General features: G+C 42.3%; 2 protein-coding genes across 12 annotated transcripts in view; one reads left to right on the forward strand and one right to left on the reverse strand.

Moving 5' to 3' along the window:
* The window catches only part of SALL1 (spalt like transcription factor 1), a 217,813-nt gene that overhangs the window by 193,732 nt on the left and 5,439 nt on the right, over nucleotides 1–18,642 (forward strand). For 6 of the 7 annotated variants that reach the window (XR_001557605.2, XR_001557606.2, XR_001557609.2 and 3 more), the window contains 4 exons: nucleotides 11,295–11,441; nucleotides 12,695–12,778; nucleotides 13,433–13,520; nucleotides 13,626–18,074. The gene's annotated coding sequence lies outside the window, so the exon portion shown is untranslated. The remainder of the gene's footprint in view (nucleotides 1–11,294; nucleotides 11,442–12,694; nucleotides 12,779–13,432; nucleotides 13,521–13,625; nucleotides 18,075–18,642) is intronic. The other variant, XR_001557610.2, reaches the window with a different exon arrangement.
* CYLD (CYLD lysine 63 deubiquitinase) overlaps nucleotides 14,666–18,642 on the reverse strand; it is a 38,431-nt gene continuing 34,454 nt past the window's right edge. For all 5 annotated transcript variants that reach the window (XM_015873506.2, XM_015873504.2, XM_015873507.2 and 2 more), the window contains one exon: nucleotides 14,666–18,049. In XM_015873506.2, coding sequence (XP_015728992.1) covers nucleotides 17,865–18,049 — 185 coding nt within the window. In that variant the 3' untranslated portion in view covers nucleotides 14,666–17,864. The remainder of the gene's footprint in view (nucleotides 18,050–18,642) is intronic.

The following is an 18,642-nucleotide window of genomic DNA, read 5'->3' on the forward strand; positions in this document are numbered from 1 at the left end:
GGGGTTCCCTGTATCGCTGCGCTTTGCCTTTCTGTGATGGAGGAAGAAAGAAGTAGTGGCATTATCATTCAGCTGTCATCCCCTTGTGACACTGAGATGAGATGTCACTCACAGCAAAATGGGGAGTTAGTCCAAAGGTGATCAAGGCTACACAGCACTTGTACACTGCATTAAACCAGCCATCACTTGCTTACAAACTTACTCTTGATTGTGGTTGGCTGTTTGTGAGTTTCTGAACCGCCATGAATCAGCCTGTGGTGTAAAGTTGCATCTCCCTGCTGGGCTTTCAGTATCTTGCAAAGCTCTGAGAATACACTCTGGTAGGCTTGTAACCAACACACTTCTTGGTATCCCTGGCTAGTAATGTCATTCAATGTCACAAGCCACCAGTGATACGTAGAAACCAGTCTGAGAGTCACAGTTTTGGTATCCTGCTTCCATAACTGTTTGACCTACATGTCATGATAGAAATCCACTATGTGTTTTGGTTTTTTTTTTGCAATGGATGATTTTTCATACCTTATTTTTGTTGTTTTGTTTTCTGTTAGTTGAGCTATAGTTTACATATGCTGAGTATGTAGCATTCAAGTCAATGCAAAAACCAGGCTACCATTTACAAAAGTGCCATAGTAAGATAAGGAACTTGAATGGTCACAGGGAAAACACTGAAAAGAATTAAAAGACTTTAACAGTAATAGGTAGATTTCAGATATATATTTTTGTTTGTTTGTTCTCTATTTGTGTTTTCCAGACAGAGCAGTACATACAGTTGTGTTCTTTCCTAGAAAGAGTTTCCATAGTCTTTCAAAGGAAACAGCACATGGAATAGCTCTGTCTCTTTCCAGCAAGTGGTGTCAGGCAGCTTTGGCTGCGTACTGGTGAGAACAAGCTGACCTCACAGCCATCTCAGGAGCTTCCCTGACTTTACTGGCTTTGAAGGATGAAAGCAGTGCAGATATTTTTCAGCAAAGTTGCAACCAAAAAGAATTACTAAAAAATATTTAAGTAAAAGTGCTGCAGGTGGAAGGGAAATGGCAGAGAAGCAAACAGCTGCATGGGAAGAGGTGCCAGACAGGCCTGCAGACCCACTGGGGGAATTTAGCCCTCCGTGAGCCTCAGTGTTGGAGCAGCAGCAAACCAATTCAGTCTCATGATGTTTTTAAAAATGATGGAGGACAGTGTTCTCTTCTTTTAGGCATTCAAACTGGCATAGCTGATGGAAATGGTGCAGTGAATTCTGTAAATGCACAAAGCAATTTCTGTAAACCATCTACTAACATCTTGCAGCATCCCTATTACACTGTAACAGGCTTCTCCATTAAAGTTGAGTAAAATTTCGGCTTAAGTTCAGTAACTGGTGAACTGCTGACGTGGTTTTGGTTGGTAGATGATGAGCTGTTCTGCAGCCACATCCCATCAAACCTACTTGTTCGGGCAGATTTCACAAATCCCTGTTTCCTGTTTCACCTTCTATTCCACTCTCATTCCTTTCTTTAATTAAAGAAAAACAAACAAACAAAGACCTTCAGTACTGTGGATGCTGAATTAACATTTAGTGCTTAATAGGATTTCTCTGCTATATGATAGTGTATCAGTAACACTGCTTAAGATCTGACAAAAGCCCCAAAGGGTTGCTCTCATGAAACACCTTATTTATACAATAACCAAACTCCAGGTGCTGCAGGTGGGCAACGTTGATGGCTCTATGCTGTCCTGTGATTTGTGAGGTCTCTTGTCCCAATCAGCCTGTAGGCAAAGTAAGAAAAGATCAAAATGGAGCAGAGCTCTCTGGGTGTACACAGCTCTGGGTCAGAGCAGTAACAAATTCTGTCCAATATAAGTTCCAGCCAATACCACATATTTGAATATGAACACGTAAAGCCAGCAAACAGGGACCTCCTGCTTCATGAGCTGAAGAAGCTATTTTTAAGGCTTATCAAAAAATGATCCATAGCTCCCACTGGAAGCAACCCAAAATGAATCCACACCTGGAAGTCTGCTGCCTTATTGCAGCCAATCCACTTTTTCCTCTTCCTCTCCCCTGAAGAAAAAAGTCTCACCTCGCAGATCCTTTCCTGGTTTAAAAGAACATTTCTTCGCAATAGATTTTCCTTTAGTACTTTGTAAAAAGGTAATTTTCTCTGTAGGAAGCTTTTCTGTATATTTAATCCTTGGGGAGGTGTAACAACTGGCAAGATCTGGCAGAATTAGTGATATTATTGAACTTGTAATCGTCTAATGTCTTAGTTTTCTAGATGGAAAGTCAATACAATATGATATCCCCAAGCCAAATTAATATAATGTTAAATGTGTTGGTTTGAACTGCCTGTCTGAAATCATGCACAGCCTGTATCTAGAGCTTCTGGCGGTTTTAATGGGGAAAGGAGGGGTGAGAAAAAGTGCTCCCTTGGTCGGACTTCATGGCAAAAAATTCTGCTGTGACTGATTTTCCTCCAGTAACCCAGGGCCTTTCCAAGAGCTCTGAAGGATACAGAAAACCATAGTGTGTTACTACACAGACCACGTTTAATACAATATCTTCTCATTATAACTAACATTTTCTTCTGTGATATCAACTTCTCTTGACAGTAATGCTCATTACAGAATGGTACATGAGGCCGGTCTGTTCATTACTGTTACCATGAATATCATTCAGCTCTGCATTTAACATACTCTGCATGGCAGTTCCTGTGTCACCCACTGTACAGCCCATGCACAATGGGCTGGAATGTATTAAAGATAAAACACTGCTGTATTTAGAAAGCCATTTAAAGTATATGGTACTGCATAGAGGGAATGTCCAAAATGTCTTTGAAATTAAGGAATGTTTCCTCATGCTCTGTGTGATTCTCAGTCTGGAAGATAGATTTGCAGCCATGTTGTGCTTTATGTAATTTCACTACCACCATTAGAAAGATCGGGATTCTTATAGGTCGTTTGGACCATCTGTTGCTTACAAAATGTACTCAGGGATAAACAGCACCATTTTGTTTTTGCCTGTGTAGCACACATAGCCTCTATACACTGCTGTGTGTTATGTGATGTACCATAACATTTTGCAGTAATCAGAACAATTAGTTTTCCCAGAAATCATGACCACCCACCCAAAGTGATGGGTTTTGACATGCCACAATGGGAGTTATGCATGGTTGATGTCAACAGTTGCCTAGACAGGCTGATAATGAGCCATACTTTTAAGAGTCGTAATCAATCATTCTTCATTTAAAAAGTCAGATCTATCAGCCTGACATCGAAATGTCATAACCCATTGATCTCACATTGCAATCATGGATTCTTGACTTATTAATGGCATTCATCTGTGCTGGTTACATCAGCAGTTCTGAAGTTATTTCAGTGGCATCATTTAAAATATTGAAGTTAGTGGCTAAATCTGTTCATCATTTTTCTTACTCTTTTCTAATAGTTCCCATTAATTCTAACATAGTTGCTAGAATTAATAGTTCAAACAACCTTAAATCCAGTGTTGTCTATGTTTGCTAATACAGCAAACTACTTGCGAGTCCTAAAGAACAGAACGGATTGGATTCCTTTCTGGGGTCATTCTGCCTCTGCTCTCATAGTTGGTGATGTCAACACGGTCTCTTGAAGAAGTCACTTGCTGCCATCTCCATGCTGCCTGTCTGTTATTGCTGTATCTCCTCATGACATGTCACCAGGAGTAGTGACAATTCCTTATCCACCGCTGTCAGAAAAAGAATAGCTTGGGAGCTCAGAAACAAATTTCAAACTCAAAGTTGCTTTGAAGTTTGATCGGTTCTTCAGTGGAGTGCAGTGTTAAAGGAATAGTAAATGTGTCACGATAAAGGGAGGGGAGGAGGGAGTGAGAATGGTGTGGGAGAGATCAGCTGCATTTGCGTGCATGACCAATGTGCTGTTTAGGAACCAATGCTTCAAATATGCATAGCCCTGTTGCTGTGGGGGGTTTAAATCTGTGCTTTAGGATTAGGGAATGGACGTTGGTGTGACAAAGTCTAACTTTTTATCTATGGCAACAGTTTCTGTAATATGGAATTTTACAGCGAAGTAGTTCCAATAACTGGGGAGTCAAAGCTCTTAATGCTGAGAAGTTGAGTTCTGATTTTTTGAGTTAAACTTTACAAATGGCAATAAAAATGCTTTAAATTGCTGTGGGAAAGGAGTGGTAATGTCAGGATGCAGAGTGTCGGTGCCTAACTTTTTTTCTAATACATTATTTTCAATAAAAGCAAACGTGTCCCCAGTGAAGGGTTTCATGTTTAATAAGCGACATTTTCCTGGTAGGAGAATATCCAAGTGAAATAATGTTGGCCTTGTGCAATAAGCACAAATTAACCAGGACAGGCAGACAATAGCTCGCCATGTCCCACAAGCCCACTCTTGCCAGCCAGCCCTGTGCAAGAGTCTCCTTCAAAGCAACAAGTGTGTGGAACCAGGCCCTGTGTTTGGATCAGTGCTCATCCCTTCAGGCAGAGCTAATTGGTTAATTCAGTAACGCTGGCTATTTAATTAATAAGGAAGACAAAAATTCCACATGAGATGATGAAAAGATGAAGAGCCCAGGAATGACCCTTGGTAATAATAAAAGATAATTACAACCAAGAATTGCATTATTCAGACGTTGTTATCGACATGATAAGCACTGCCATATGCCGTGCAAGCTGCGATGTGCACCGCAGTGATCCTAGGGATAACAAAAGACTTTAGGTAGAACTGCTTGCTTTGTATTTCAATGCAAATATGGATTTTCTGTTCAAAAAACAAAAACAAAAACAAAAAACAAGCTTCCCAGAAATTAGGATGGGGAAACATTTAGACCATCCTGTACCCTGTGTTCAGGTCAAACAAGGTACTTGGAGGATCACAGAGTCCCTTTTAATGTGTTCTATGTTCCAGGGCAGGAGGGATGTGATTCACCAGGATGTGATTCAGGGAAAAGCCCAACCAGGCACCTCAGCTCCTGAATGAGAGCACTGAGTGCGGGCATCTGGGTGCCTCGTAGGAATAAGGGTTAAATTAATTATGTGCTTGTTGTGAAAGAGGAGTAATCTGCTGTGAATTAGAGTTAGGAAACGAAGATCAGGGCTTAAATTTCAGCTCTGCCTTCCGCTCCTTATGGATCTCGGGTGAGCCAGGTGTAGCAGTGGATCCAGTTCTTTGATCTCTTCAGACTGCAGATTCCTCATGTAGAAACCACCACTTTATTTAGATGTGGCACAGGAAGTCCCTTTAGGGCTTCTTAGGCAAAATTAAAAGTTTTATAAGATGCTGCCCGGTTTCCTAAAGAATTCCTGAGCTTTGATGCTCATTAAAAGTCCAAATCTAAGAAGCCAATGTATTTGATTTGTAATGAATGTAACCCTTCAGTAAGATCACAGCTGCAATGTTACAGAATCAGTCATGTAAAGAATAGACTCTGCAAGAAAACCTGCCTTCTCTTTTTCCTCTTTAACCTCAATAGAGCAGTTCTTTTGTTAATTACAGTTACTGCACACTGTGATATTGAAGTGCTCTGTTCTCAAACATATTCTTATTTATTTTAGTCCTTTTTTTTCCCAGGTAATGAAATGTCAGAACCCTACTTTTTCTGGTTTTGTAGTATGTTGATCAAAGTGACCTTTGCTTTGCAGCAGACACAAATCAATATAGCGCTCTGCAGTATTTGACAGATAAAGGTGCAACATATAATAAATGGCAATCACTGACGAGGAAAGCAAGAAAATACCTGCCAACTTCAGTTCATACCAGCAATTTTCAGACAATGCCACATGTTATGTTCAAAGTAAAATTCATTTGTCCATCTAATAACAGAGATGGGGGATATTAAAGGACTCGGTTTTGTTAAAGAAATGTTTCATCTCACAGTAATAATTCAGAGTCCAGTCAGTATCTACAGTGGTTGGTTGCAAGTAAAGTTATTACATTTTGAAGACAGGTTAGAAGAGCAATTTTCCTTGCCGTAAAGGTAAGGAGGGGGAACGTTACCCAAGAAATGAAATAGTAATTATATATACACATACAAACAGCCTCTCATTCTCTCCTGTACATACACAGACACACAAAAGAAGTGTCTTAAAATCCTACAGCAGCCATCCGCTGTAGTGTTTCACAGCTGGTGGTTTGATTTTCTCATATTCTTCTTAACCTGATGATAAGTTCTGTACAAATGTAACCAATTTCTGTTTAAATGCTTAATGGCAAGTAGTATCTACAGAGTATCTGCCAGGGATTTGAAGTCGAGTGGCAGCTTCTGCCTACTCTAAATGAAGTCTCTGCACGGCCTGTAAAGTCTGTGATGGCTTTTTCTTTTACTGTGGCTTGATGTCTTATTCTTAGTGATGCAAATAGCTTAATGGAAGGATTTTGTCCTAAGAGAAAGAAAAGCTGCATTTTATCCACAGTGATGAGTTGTGCCAAAACAGTGGTGGCTGTGAAGCTGCCTTTAACAGCTGGGCAAGCCAGCCCACAGAGCAGAGTCATGGCAAAGCATGAGGCAGGCTAAACTGGGTGACCCAAAACGTTCCCCATCATGGGAAAGTGAATGTGGGAGAGGGATTTCACTTGTTGTCAGCTCTGTGAGAGAAGCAGCAGAGATCAGGTCTCTCTGTGCAATGAGTGTAATGCTGGGTACTTCATGCAAAGATTCTAACGCTGTCTGATGACTTCTAGTTCTGTTGGTGTTATTTCCTGTTTCCTAACACAAAATGATGCAAAAACCCCATAGGCAGGACCTGCTAGTGAATGCTTGTTTGGACACGTAGAAATCATCTGTATTTTCATTTCCTCATGTGAAGGTATTATACATTATCACTGAAGGGCCTTCTATGTATGTATAATATTTGTACTTTCAACTTGCATTTGACTTCTCATTTTTTGTGTCATTGCGGTTGAATTTGAAGCTGTGATTTGGGGTTTGTATTTAGCAGTGTTCCTCAGGGATCGGTGCTGAGCCTGGTCTTGTTCAACAGCTTCATCTTGATGAGGGGATGGTGTCCACCCTCAGCAAGTTTGCTGATGATATGAAGCTGGAAGGAATGGCTGACACACCAGAAGGCTGTGCTGCCATTCAGTGAGACCTGGACAGTCTGGAGAGTTGGGCAGAGAGGAACCAGATGAGGTTTAACAAGAGCAAGGGTAGGATCTTGCACACAGGGAGGAATAACCCCATGTAACAGTACAGGTTGGGGGATGACCTGCTGGAGAGGAGCTCTGCAGAGGAGGACCTGGAGGTCCTGGTGGACAACAGTGTGCCCTGATAGCCAAGAAGGCCACTGGTGTCCTGGGGTGCATTAAAAGGAGCATGGACAGCACGTCAAGGGAGATGATCCTCCTCCTCTACTCTGCCCTGGTGAGGCCTCATCTGTCCAGTTCTGGGCTCCCAGGTACAAAAAAGACAGGGATCTCCTCAGGGGATGTTCAAGACCCACATGGACAGCTGTGCAAGCTGTAGGGAGCCTGCTTTGGCAGGGGGCTGGACAAGGTGATCTCTGGAGATCCCTTCCAGCCCCTTCAATTCTGTGATTTGCCCATTACAAACACAGCGCTGCTTTGGCATGATGGCCAGAAGGTGTCAACTTATATTGATGTCCAAGATGGGAAGTCTAGTTCTAGACAATAAGTACCCTAAAATAATGGTAGGAATCTCTTAAATTTTGCACACTTTTTATCAGTTTTCCTCCTCCTTTTTAATAGAAATATCTTGTTTTTCACACTGGTTTTACTGACTCCACTGTCAGATCTACAGTACAGTTTGAGTTGTATATGTGATACAAAGAGAATTTACCTCCCTCTGATTACTCTTCCACCATTTTTGTACTACTTTATCATCCTTTCTTTATGAAAGTTGACCTTAGCTGGTTTTTCTTGTAGTGGGTTGTTTGTTTGCATTTTACTGAATACCGAGCGGAGAGTTTCATGCACAGGAGTAGTGGGGTTTTTGCTTAACTGCTGAATGTGTGATTATCCTTAAACTGATGCTACTTCTGTGTACCATTTTTCCTGTGCCCTGCTCTATTAAACTGTACCCATCATTACCTGTGAAAGATAATGCAGATTCATTCACGTTAACCTATTCTGAATTTCTGAACTTCTCTCTCAGGCTTGTGTAAGATATGCATTTATTTAATTACTACATGTTTTGCCATTTGGTAATTTACTGCATAACAGCCGCTTTGCTATGGTTGTCTGTAAGGAAATGTTAATACCTTCTGATCTCACTCACCTGGACAGTGTTGCTACACAGTTCAGCAAAGCTTCTTTATCGTAGAGCATCCATGTATTCGAAATGACCAGGTAGAAAAGTATTTCCATGCCAAGTTATCACAGTGTGGCATGTTGTTGGGTAACTGGCAGTTTACCCAACAGTAAGGAGTTAGGAGATGTTAATTCTCCCTAACGCTGTGTTGAGATTTGGTGTGGGTTTGGGGGAGCGTGTCTTTAAACATCATAAACTTGCTGAGGGAATTGTCACCCCAACTGGCAAATGGTCAACTGCGAGCAACAGATTTATTACCTGACATAATTAATTGCCTAGATAGTGACATTTCCCATATTATAGACAATTGTGAATTATGAGCCCAGCTGCTAGCCTTCTCATTCACTGAAATCGGTTGATAAATATGTTTATTTGAGGTCAGCTTGGCCTCATCCATTAGAAATATTGTTTTTCTAAACATTACATTGATTTAATTTAACTCTAATCAATTTAAAATGGTTCTGACAATTAACAAAAGCTTCAAATATGACCTTAAAGTAATAGGATTCATTAGCTATGTTTAGGATTAAACTTATCCTAATAGGGCTATTTTTCTTCTGAGGGCATGTAGTAGGCCGATTGGTGGTCAGTCAAAATGAAATCAATTATTATAAATTATACAGTTTGGGTTGATTCTGTCATGCCTGCTAATTTGTATAAATAAGGACCTCGCACAATAGAAGCCATTTATTAATAACTATCTGTATCCCAACCTGTATCACACTTTATGTTACAGCTGCAGGATCATCTGTTACCCATGAAGTATTATATTCTCCACTGCTAGGCATATATGCTAATTAAACCCATAATTAATTGTAACAGTTATAGTTAAAGTCAAAATGCTGACAGCCTTTTTGGCATATTATTCATGGTAATCAACTGATTCAAAAGGCAACGTAATCAACAATTCCTGCACTAGCCAGGGGATCATAATGCCAGTGACAGCTGGCACCCACAGGTCTTTGGATACAAAAGGAAATATAAGCTTCTGGAAGTGAAATGCTTCAGTACGAGCAGGGCCTATTGTTTTTCTGAGACAAAATACAAGCGTAAGTTGTATTTAAGAACTGAATCCTTAATGCAGTGGTTAATAGAAATACACAAGAGCCGTGCTCCAGAGAGCACACACTGCCTTGTTGGGTCAGGGGCAGCTCTGAGGGTTCACATAGAGTCTGGCTGTACCCTCTTACTGATCCCTTCTACCTCCACACGCTGCAGCAAGCTGTCTCAAATTAGCGGTGAGAATTCTAGAGAAGGCTTTGAATGCCATTAAGGATGAGTTTAATTTGCACTGTTCTCATCAAACACTGAAAGTTTGACAGCGTCCAAAAGGCACGTGCTCTCTCTGGGTATGTTCTCTGCAGGAGCAGAGCAGTAGGCAATGCAGGGAATGTCACATTTCCAACAGGTATCTGGCTGTATGTCAGCTTTTGACCCTATGAGGAATTCCCTTTATTTTGTTCCCACAGTGATGAATTCCATTCCCACAGCAGCCATGAGAGAACCAAGGTGAGGAGAGGAAGGGGAAAGGGAAATGTGTCAGCTGCAGTGTCCCCAAATGCTCTAATATTAAAGGCTTCTCTGAAGTGTGGGCACATATTAGGGTGCCTCTGGAGTAAGGAGCACTCTGCAGTAGGCCACCAGTAGTGGAAGGGGCCGTAAAAGTTAGCAGCCATTTTTGGCAGTCACACCTTGTGTCTGAGGTGAAGGGCCAAATGTGCCTTTGAACCCATTGTATCCACTAGATCCATGCGTCTGCTCGGAGCCCTGGTTGCTTTCCTCCTCACTTTAAAGGCAGTCTCGCTATCAATCATTGCATGTGGCCTCAGATCACAATCTATTTCACAGTCCTTCTTTGTGTAGTCGAGCCAGCTCATGGCCCATAGCACCATGGAGCCAATGAGTTTATACGAGTTTATACACAGCTTCAGATGTGCTCCTCCTAAAACGAGGTTAGCCATAGTTTCATTACTAAGATTTACACTGTCAGATACAGGGATGCCCATCCAATCCTATAACACGCAGATTTATGGCCATCACAAAGAAATTTTTATTGTTGGAGCTCATATACAATGTGTGACATTTGTGACACATTTTTTAATAAAATATATTGTCCTTGTGATTTCTAATGCTTAAAATAAAATAAAATAATAATCAACTTTTAGCTGCAGTTTCCCCCTGGTTATTGAGCTGAACTTAATGACTGGCTGAAAAGTATTTGTCAACACAACAGCTGGAGAGCAACACTTTCTTGTAGCTTTATGTCACAGCATATGCCAGCCACTCAGAACATGTGATAATTCAACTGGAGCTGGTACTACAATAGCAGATGGGTTGAAGCATTGTTATTCTCACTCTAGCTCCCAGCCCTTGAGGGATCACTAAATAAAATCAAAGCAGATGGACCATTACAAGCTCATTTGTGTTCACTACAAGCACCTCAACCTCCAGTTGTGATATACTGCACCTTTGTATAAAATGACATGTATGGTAACATGACCTAATGAAAATAGCATCAGACTTGGCAAGTGAGGAATGAGGCTGGGAAATATGCACAGATCTATTTATCACCGAGTTCTTACCTTGAATAAAGGGTTCATTTTTCCCTTCCTCCTCCCTCCGTATTTATCATTTTATTTCTGCCTATGTTTATCGTGTGATTTCCCCACACTTGTAAGAAATGAGAGGCAGCCATTGGTTCAGGCCATAGGAGGTCTGGCACGTTTCCTGTCCTCTACCATGAGTGAACGCTGCTAAGCACAGTGCAAACCTTGCAGTTATTTCTGCACACTGCTGACAGGGGTGTTAAACGAGCTGTCCCGCAGGTGGAAACGCTTCCACCACCCTCATCCCAATGTCTGCAGCCATGCAGGTGTGTGAGGACGGATGCGCACACAGTTATTGATGATTCCCTCTCCTGTCTGAGTTTTTCATATCATCTGCTGGCATGTGTGATTTTGTATCATTCATATGGTTTTCTGCATGCTGTTCTAGAGACAGCTGTGTTCAGTGCTAAGTAACACATAATCTGGTCTCGTTACAGGCTTTGGGATTTCTTTTCTACCTGTGTAAACAGGTGAAGTGGAGGCAGCCCGTGAAGTGCTGGGGGAGAGTGAGATGATTTCATGTTTGCCTGGATACAAGATCTACTTGTATGACATATCAAAAGCGTTCAGTAATAGCTCTGCAGGTAAGCTGGCTGCCATGGGACCCCATCACAGCTGCTGCTGCTATGTGTTAGGGGCCCAGACAGGTGCAGCAATGGAAAGCAAAAAAATTGCTTCAATAGCGACCCTATTGAATACCTTTGAAGTTCTGTGGCTTCAGTGTGTGATTAGAAGAAAGAACTTTGTCCAGCTTCCTTTGTGAAGCAGCCTGTTGCATAAATACCATGAGTGGGTCAGCTAACAGATCTCCCCTGTCAGAACCCTCTGATAGGCTGAGGGACGCTGCTCCATGTAGTGTGTGCTGCCTGCATGCTCTGCCGTATCCCCAGCCTGCTCACTGCTCTTCCTGAGCACTTTCTGTTGTGCAGCAGCTCATTCTCACCAGTGAAGCTGCCAGACTCCATCAGAAGCGTTTGCAGGCCAGGTCAGATGTCAGCGCTGCATCTTATCTGCTGGCCAGCTTTCCTATCAGCACAACTAATTTGCTGAGATTGTTCTGTTTCCTGCCATCAATTATAATAAATCAACCCCTGTAGCTTCATTGAGGTCTCTGCTAACTAAGGAGCTGCCCTTGAAATTCTCAAACTATATGCAAGGAGGTGGGGGGGAACCCTAATTTTCTAAATATAAAGAAGTTTGAGATAAGCAACTTGACATTCTGGGTTATGCTGCATCTTTTCACTCCTGTCTTAATGGCTCATTCTTGCCAGAGTCAGCTCAGGCTGGGACAAGAGCAGCAAAGGCATCAATCACTCCTCTGGAAACAAGTCTTCTGAATAATGTGATCTTATATGTGTGGTTAAACACAGTATATGGGGCAAGGGGAGTGGGGGGAGAGGGAGAGCACTTAGAGGAAGGAGGGGGTCTGAAATAGCATCTCACACTGTTGTGACTGTTGAAGTAAGGAGTAAGGACTTTTAACCCTCTGTCTGTAGTTGTGAATAGGATTTGGACTCTGTGATCCTTACGGGTCCCTTCCAGCTCAGGTTATTACATGACCATAGCAGGTAGACGTGGAATAAGGACATGAAGCATCCCAGAACACGTCAACTAAAAGCAGCAAGAACTCTGGGGGCAAAAGAAAGGATTAAGAGCATTCTGCTTTTTCCTTACAGCAGTACCAAGCTACTGAGCACATAGTAATAATGCTGCCATTGATGGCCATAAACTTGGAAGAGACTCTGTATTGTTTTGTTGGGCTTTGCTGTTGTTTTTCTTATTTCAAAGAGGGATTTCTGTTCTTTGTGGAATTCCAGAATGTCTCCCTTTTCTTTAGGCTTTTTCCTGCAGAACAGCACCAGTTTGGGAACAGCTTCACTGGGCTAAAACTCAGTTGCTCTGTGTGGCAGAGGGCAGCAAGGTGAGCCAACACTCCGCAGCACATCTGTGTTCATTCAGACAGGCATTGGACAGAAGGATGTTAAAAAATAATTATACGTCCCCTACCCTGTCTTTAAATATTCAAAGAAAAAGTCACGGAAGAACTGATAATGTAACAATAATAATGAGGCAGAAGAACAGCACTGTAGCGTGAACTCATATATCCCTTGGTTTCATTTACATGTGTAGCAGCTGCTTGTTTCTCCATCATAGAAAGATCATTACCTGGCTTGTAAGGAGAGAGGGGAAGTCTGTTCACCTGTAGGCAACTAGCTCTGCATCTATGAATAGTTCTTCCCCATCTCATTACACGTGTAATTGCTGCATTATAATTTATTCATTCATTGATTTAATGTAATAGATGAGTAGAAAGAAAATTACCTTTGCAAATGAATTTGATAGGTGGGAAATCTGCACGGTTTGAAGCAAAAAACACCAACAAACACCACAAAAAGCCCCACAGAACATTCAGTGTGCACTGTGAGGTGCCTAGTGGATGGCAGCGCAGTGTGTGAGCACTGAAAACAGTCTGGGCTCCTTAGAAAGTGAAGGTGAATCCAGCCGACTCCAGTGCTGGTGCAAAAGAAAAGGCTGTGGAACTTAACTTACAGGCAGTTTATATTTACATTCTCAGATATGTGATTTCTTGATGAAATGGGGAGGCAGCTGAAAATGAGTGATAAACAGGACGAGAAGAGGACTCAAACATTGGAAACACAAAGGTAGGAAGTTTGCAAACCATCTGGAGAAACCGAGGCTGCCTTTCTGTTAGTTGCAGCCCTCCCATTTACAAACAGTGTATTGACATCACTCCTGCCTGCCGTCAGGCTCTGACTGCTTTCCCTGGCTGGGCTGGGCTGCACGGGAGGTCGCCACAAGACATTTCTGAGTCATGTGCTGCAGGTGAGACACTGAGCATCACCATCCTGCTGAGCAGGACAGGGGCGTTAAGGGCAGGGGAGGAACAGCCCCATCAGCCCTGCAGCCCAGCACAGGAGGGGCAGCGCTGCGGCCTCACCCACTGGCACAGCATTATGGAAGGATGGAGTGGGGGGGCAGCTGACTGCATCATTGTACTCACAGCTCGTGAGCAGCTGCAGCACTGCTGTGTGCTGGGGTGTGCATGGGCCGAGCCGGCCAGGACAAGCACGTAAGGGTGAGGCTCACCTCGTGCGTTTCTCTTTCTGTCCCGTTGGTTTTTGAGTGCCCGTTTGTGTTTGAAAGCTACTGCTGCTTTTGCAATGCTTACTGTCTTCATTAGCTTCTAGTGAGCACTACTCATCTCCCCTAGCACCTGCTTTAGGCCCTCCATTAGCAGCTGTCTAGGTGCACACAGCGCCCTCTGGTGGCGGAAGAGACGAAGCGCAGCCCAGAGTCAGCCGGAGCAGCTGGGGGCCTTCCCCGCAGTGCTGCACAGAAGGGCTGTGCTTTAGCCTTCCCAAAGTTCGATACTAATCCTATTTCGAAGAAGAAAAGCTGGCTTTTAAGAGCGGAGGAAAAGCTCTTTGCACTACAGGAATACGAAATACATTTTCTTAAGATATATTTTACAGATGTTCTTACAAGTACGTCAATATCTGCAAAGATATTTTCTACCTCCAGCTATAGCTACAGCAGCTTTTCCCTTGCTTTCCCTTAGAGCATCAGGTGCTGACTAACTAATGAGATGCCCCCACACCTGCCTTAACATGCTGCAGCTGTTCCTGAGCTTTCTAGAAACACCTGAAATCAAAAGCTACCACCAAAGCCATGTAAAAAAGCCCTTGTCTAAGTAATGCAATCCTTTCAGCTGTTAATCATGTTTGACACCCCAAAACTCAAACCTTCCCCCCCCCAACCCCGCCCCCCAAAGAAGTACAGAGAGCAATAAGAATAATAGTTTTAATTAATACAGAAAGAACACATGGTACATTCCAGCAGCAGCAGCTAATTGCTTTCTACCATTGGGGAAGAAAAGTTAAGGCTAGTTCAGGGCAACCTGATACAAAGGTTTGTTTCCCTACCCCATTCTGCAGACAGTGCTTTGTAAGTTGAAGGAGATGATTTGTGCACAAAACATGAGATGTTTATTCAGCAAAACATCAAGAACAGAGAAAACATGCTTTGTTACAGTGGGAAAAATACACAAAGCTTTCAAGCTGCTTTTTACACCATCTCAGGTCTGAAACCACCAAGTTGCAATTTGCAGCCAATTGTGCCCCAGCTTTGTATTACACAGGCTGGCAGTAGGGACCGTGGTGACCAAGTGAAGTTAATCTATTCAATGGAGTATAAAGTGCACGAGAAAAATAAGTGCATTGAAATGAACCAACCATTGCTATGAGTAACTCCCATCACACACAGCACTCGCTTAGAACAGCCATTGCTCCAGCTATTCAGTACAACACAGCACTGCATTTCCAAGAGCGGAGTCAATAACACATCATGTATCAAAGAACTTTAACTGAAGGTAGATAACTCTGCAGGTTTCTTTCCTCCAGCTACTAAAAGACAGCAACATTCTGCTGCAGCCTGAAGCGCTTTGGGGCCTGGATTTGCCTTGGTAAGCACTGAGCACTGCAGTCCTTTTCCTTTTCTCCCAACTTGAATTGCTTGAAGGCCATTAGGAGCCCTGTCTTGTAGGTGCTTTCCTATTCATCCATTAAAACCATCCTTAGCAAGATTTGAGAGGTGAACCGGGAAGCAATCAGCAAGGTAAGTGCTATTAAAGAATTTAGGGGTGCATCTGCCATATTTCAAAAGGGAAAAAAGACCTGGGACATTCCCAGATTAATTCCATCCATCAGTGGTGGGTGTTCAGTCACTGGGACTTTTGTGCCCTCCATTTACTAGAAGGGCAGGTATTAAATGCAGGCTCTGCTCACATTAACTTAGTCAGCCCCCCTTTGACACGTGCTGAATTCTGAACTTATTTTACAGTGGAAGCCATTTGCTGTGTAATCCTTCCTGAGACAGAAAAGCAAGGTTAGTTTCCATGACATCTCATTTCCATTGCTGGATTACCATAGAGCAGTCAGCTGAGAAAAAACTGCAGCCAGGAAGCCAAGCAGTTCATTTATTCACACCCATCATGTACTTCAGTTCAGTGCTGTTGTTATTAATATATGCTTGTTTTCCTCTTTTAATTTTCCCCTGGGGGAGGAGGGGGCACCACACTTTGTTCTCCCACTGGGTAAGGAGGTGGCACTATGAAGTAAATAGCAGCTGCTCAGTCGTTTTTACCTTACAGTCCCAACCCGCTGCTTCTATGGCATCTTTGTCAACACATCTGAGCAGCTGCAGCTGCTTTCCAAGAGCCAAGAACCGTGGCCAACAACCAGACCCCTCCACTGACAGCTGCTTACAGAATCCAACAGGTAAATGAAGCCTTACAGGAATTCTTTGGGAGAAAAGGAGTTGAAGAACTCCAAGTTGTACTGCAACTAGAGAATGAGGGTTTTGCCAGGAGCACAGATGAGATAAATAAGGCAAGGGGCCTTGGAAGCCAGGAGATTATCAGAGGCAAAAGCAGCAGTGACACAAAAAACTTCTTAGTTCTTGAGAGTGAAAACTCAGATCACACTTCATGCAGATGCCCAGGGTACAGATGGGTGCTCTCAGCCCTGCTTTGTTTTCCTTAGAGCAGACAGAGCAGGCCTTAGAGCACTACCCTACCTTGCTCTAGCACAGCCCAGTGACAGAGCATGTCCCCACAAGGAGATTTTGTTTTCAAGAAGCATAAAGTAACATCTACAACACAGGATCACTCTGCATCCTCTTTAAAACAGTGGATAAAGCTTTTCCTGTTGCCTTTTCTATATGGATTTAATCCCAAGGAGGAAGTTTTCCATATAAAACATCTCAAGTTGAAAATGTACAGCTCATAGAGATATGCAATTTGTAATTAACTCCTTTGTACAACCAGATTTCACTGTGTACACACACACATATATATAGCATTTAGCTACAGAAGTAGCTAAAAAAGCAACAAGGACAAAAAACTCATTGCAAACAGGAGCCAGACTTCCAAGTGTATTTTACACAGTACTGATTTTGCAGCTTTTTCAGGTTAGTTTTCATTAAGTACTTGGTGTACAGTAGAACTCTCATCTCCTTGTATTTCTGGATCCATTTTTCCCATCGGAGATTTTTAATATTCATTAGTAATCCTGACATCAAGAGTCGGACGTGTAGTAATATATTCCTAGGTAGTAGCTTAATGTATTGTATAAAGTCAGTTTTGTTTCACCAAGAACTAGAGTCCATTTCAATATCATTCCCTGAGGCAGTCCTTCCTTTATTCTATCCTCCAGTCATCTGTATAGAGTCATCTGTATATCCAGTCTGCTTTCTTTGCAGCTCACAGTTAGACACACAACCTCACACGGCTCATTCTCAGCAGTTCTCCTTCCCCTGACTGCTCCCTCCAAAAATCCCAACTTCCCCAACAGCAAATCAGTGTGCTTGACTTCCACAGGACAGGAACTGAGGTGTTTAAATAACGGGCATTCATTTCGGAAGGTGTAAATGCATGAACCGATAATGCAGCAGCAGACAGCTAACAGAACAGAATTAAAACACAATGAACAGTGTGACGTTTATCTTATTAAAACTGAAGTTATTCTCTTAAAGAACTGATGGTGCTAAAAAGGCAGCGCTGAGGGGGAGAGAAACAAGAATTGTCATCCTTGGTCCATAGAAACTCACCCAAGCAATAACACCACATCTTTACATTCTCAATGGACTAAGGAGGTTTCTCCTGAGAATAACTCCACTTTTTGTTTCATATGTCCATATACAATGAATGCACTTAAAGCTTTAAGTTTTAGTAACTTCATTTAGACTTTGTTTATAAAACAAACACACACAAGCACACTTCCTAGAGTGCAAAATGCTTAAATACTTCCACACCAGAACTCCACATGTACTTTTTGGAACAGCGATCCTTTTGTTCTCAGACTCAACTTCTTCCTCGTCATCGCATCCATCGCCAGCAACGGTTGCATCAAAACTAACAAAAAAAAATGCAGAGAACACAGCAGTAGAAATCTCTTATCTCGTTCCTTCAGTTTTCCACAGGGCACTGTTCATTTGTATAAGCTCATGGTTGGACTCTGATACATGCACATGTAAGCATCACAGAGCAGTCTTCGAGCACAACCTTGAATCTTCCTGGAATCCAGTGAGTGCAGTTCTTCTACAGACATCTTCAGGTATTCACCAACTTCTGGGCACGGGGTGACTTGTGGAATGTTAAAGCCATTCTGACCTCCTTTAACGCATGAGGACAGAAACAGGTGAGGATTAGGATTTCATCTTCATACTTTTACCGTTTATAATGCACTTTAATTACAACAGCACCACTAATTCTTGAAAATGCCTTCTAAAAAATGATAACTATTATTTTGGACTACATCAGGGTTCACAACAAGGTGTGAGAAGCACATTTTGCTCCAGAGAAATTACAGAGTAGTTTGTGGCATCAGAGTCAGCTTTCAAAGAAAATTAGTGCATAATTTGTTCTGCATAGAGATTTCAAAATGTACTGAAAAATATAATATCAACCACAATTACTTGCCTTTCTGATAGAACATTCATGCATCTGTAATACTGATCAGTGTCAGGAAATAAATGAGGTCAGGTGTTTATCATCTCATTTGGAAAATTTGCTCTGCAAGCTCCAATAACAATAAGAAAAACCCACACAAGCACCGTGCCAGAACTGTGCCACAGAAAGGGCTCTTGGGGTGTAGAGTGACAGTACAGATCACATACAGCTTTGGGAGAGTGCTGTGAACACACACTCCACCTTGCATGCTGTTGAATTTGTTAATAAAGTGATATCAAATAATGGTAAGATGAAAT

Source organism: Coturnix japonica, chromosome 11 (genome assembly GCF_001577835.2).
Source record: "Coturnix japonica isolate 7356 chromosome 11, Coturnix japonica 2.1, whole genome shotgun sequence".
Classification (NCBI taxonomy): domain Eukaryota; kingdom Metazoa; phylum Chordata; class Aves; order Galliformes; family Phasianidae; genus Coturnix; species Coturnix japonica.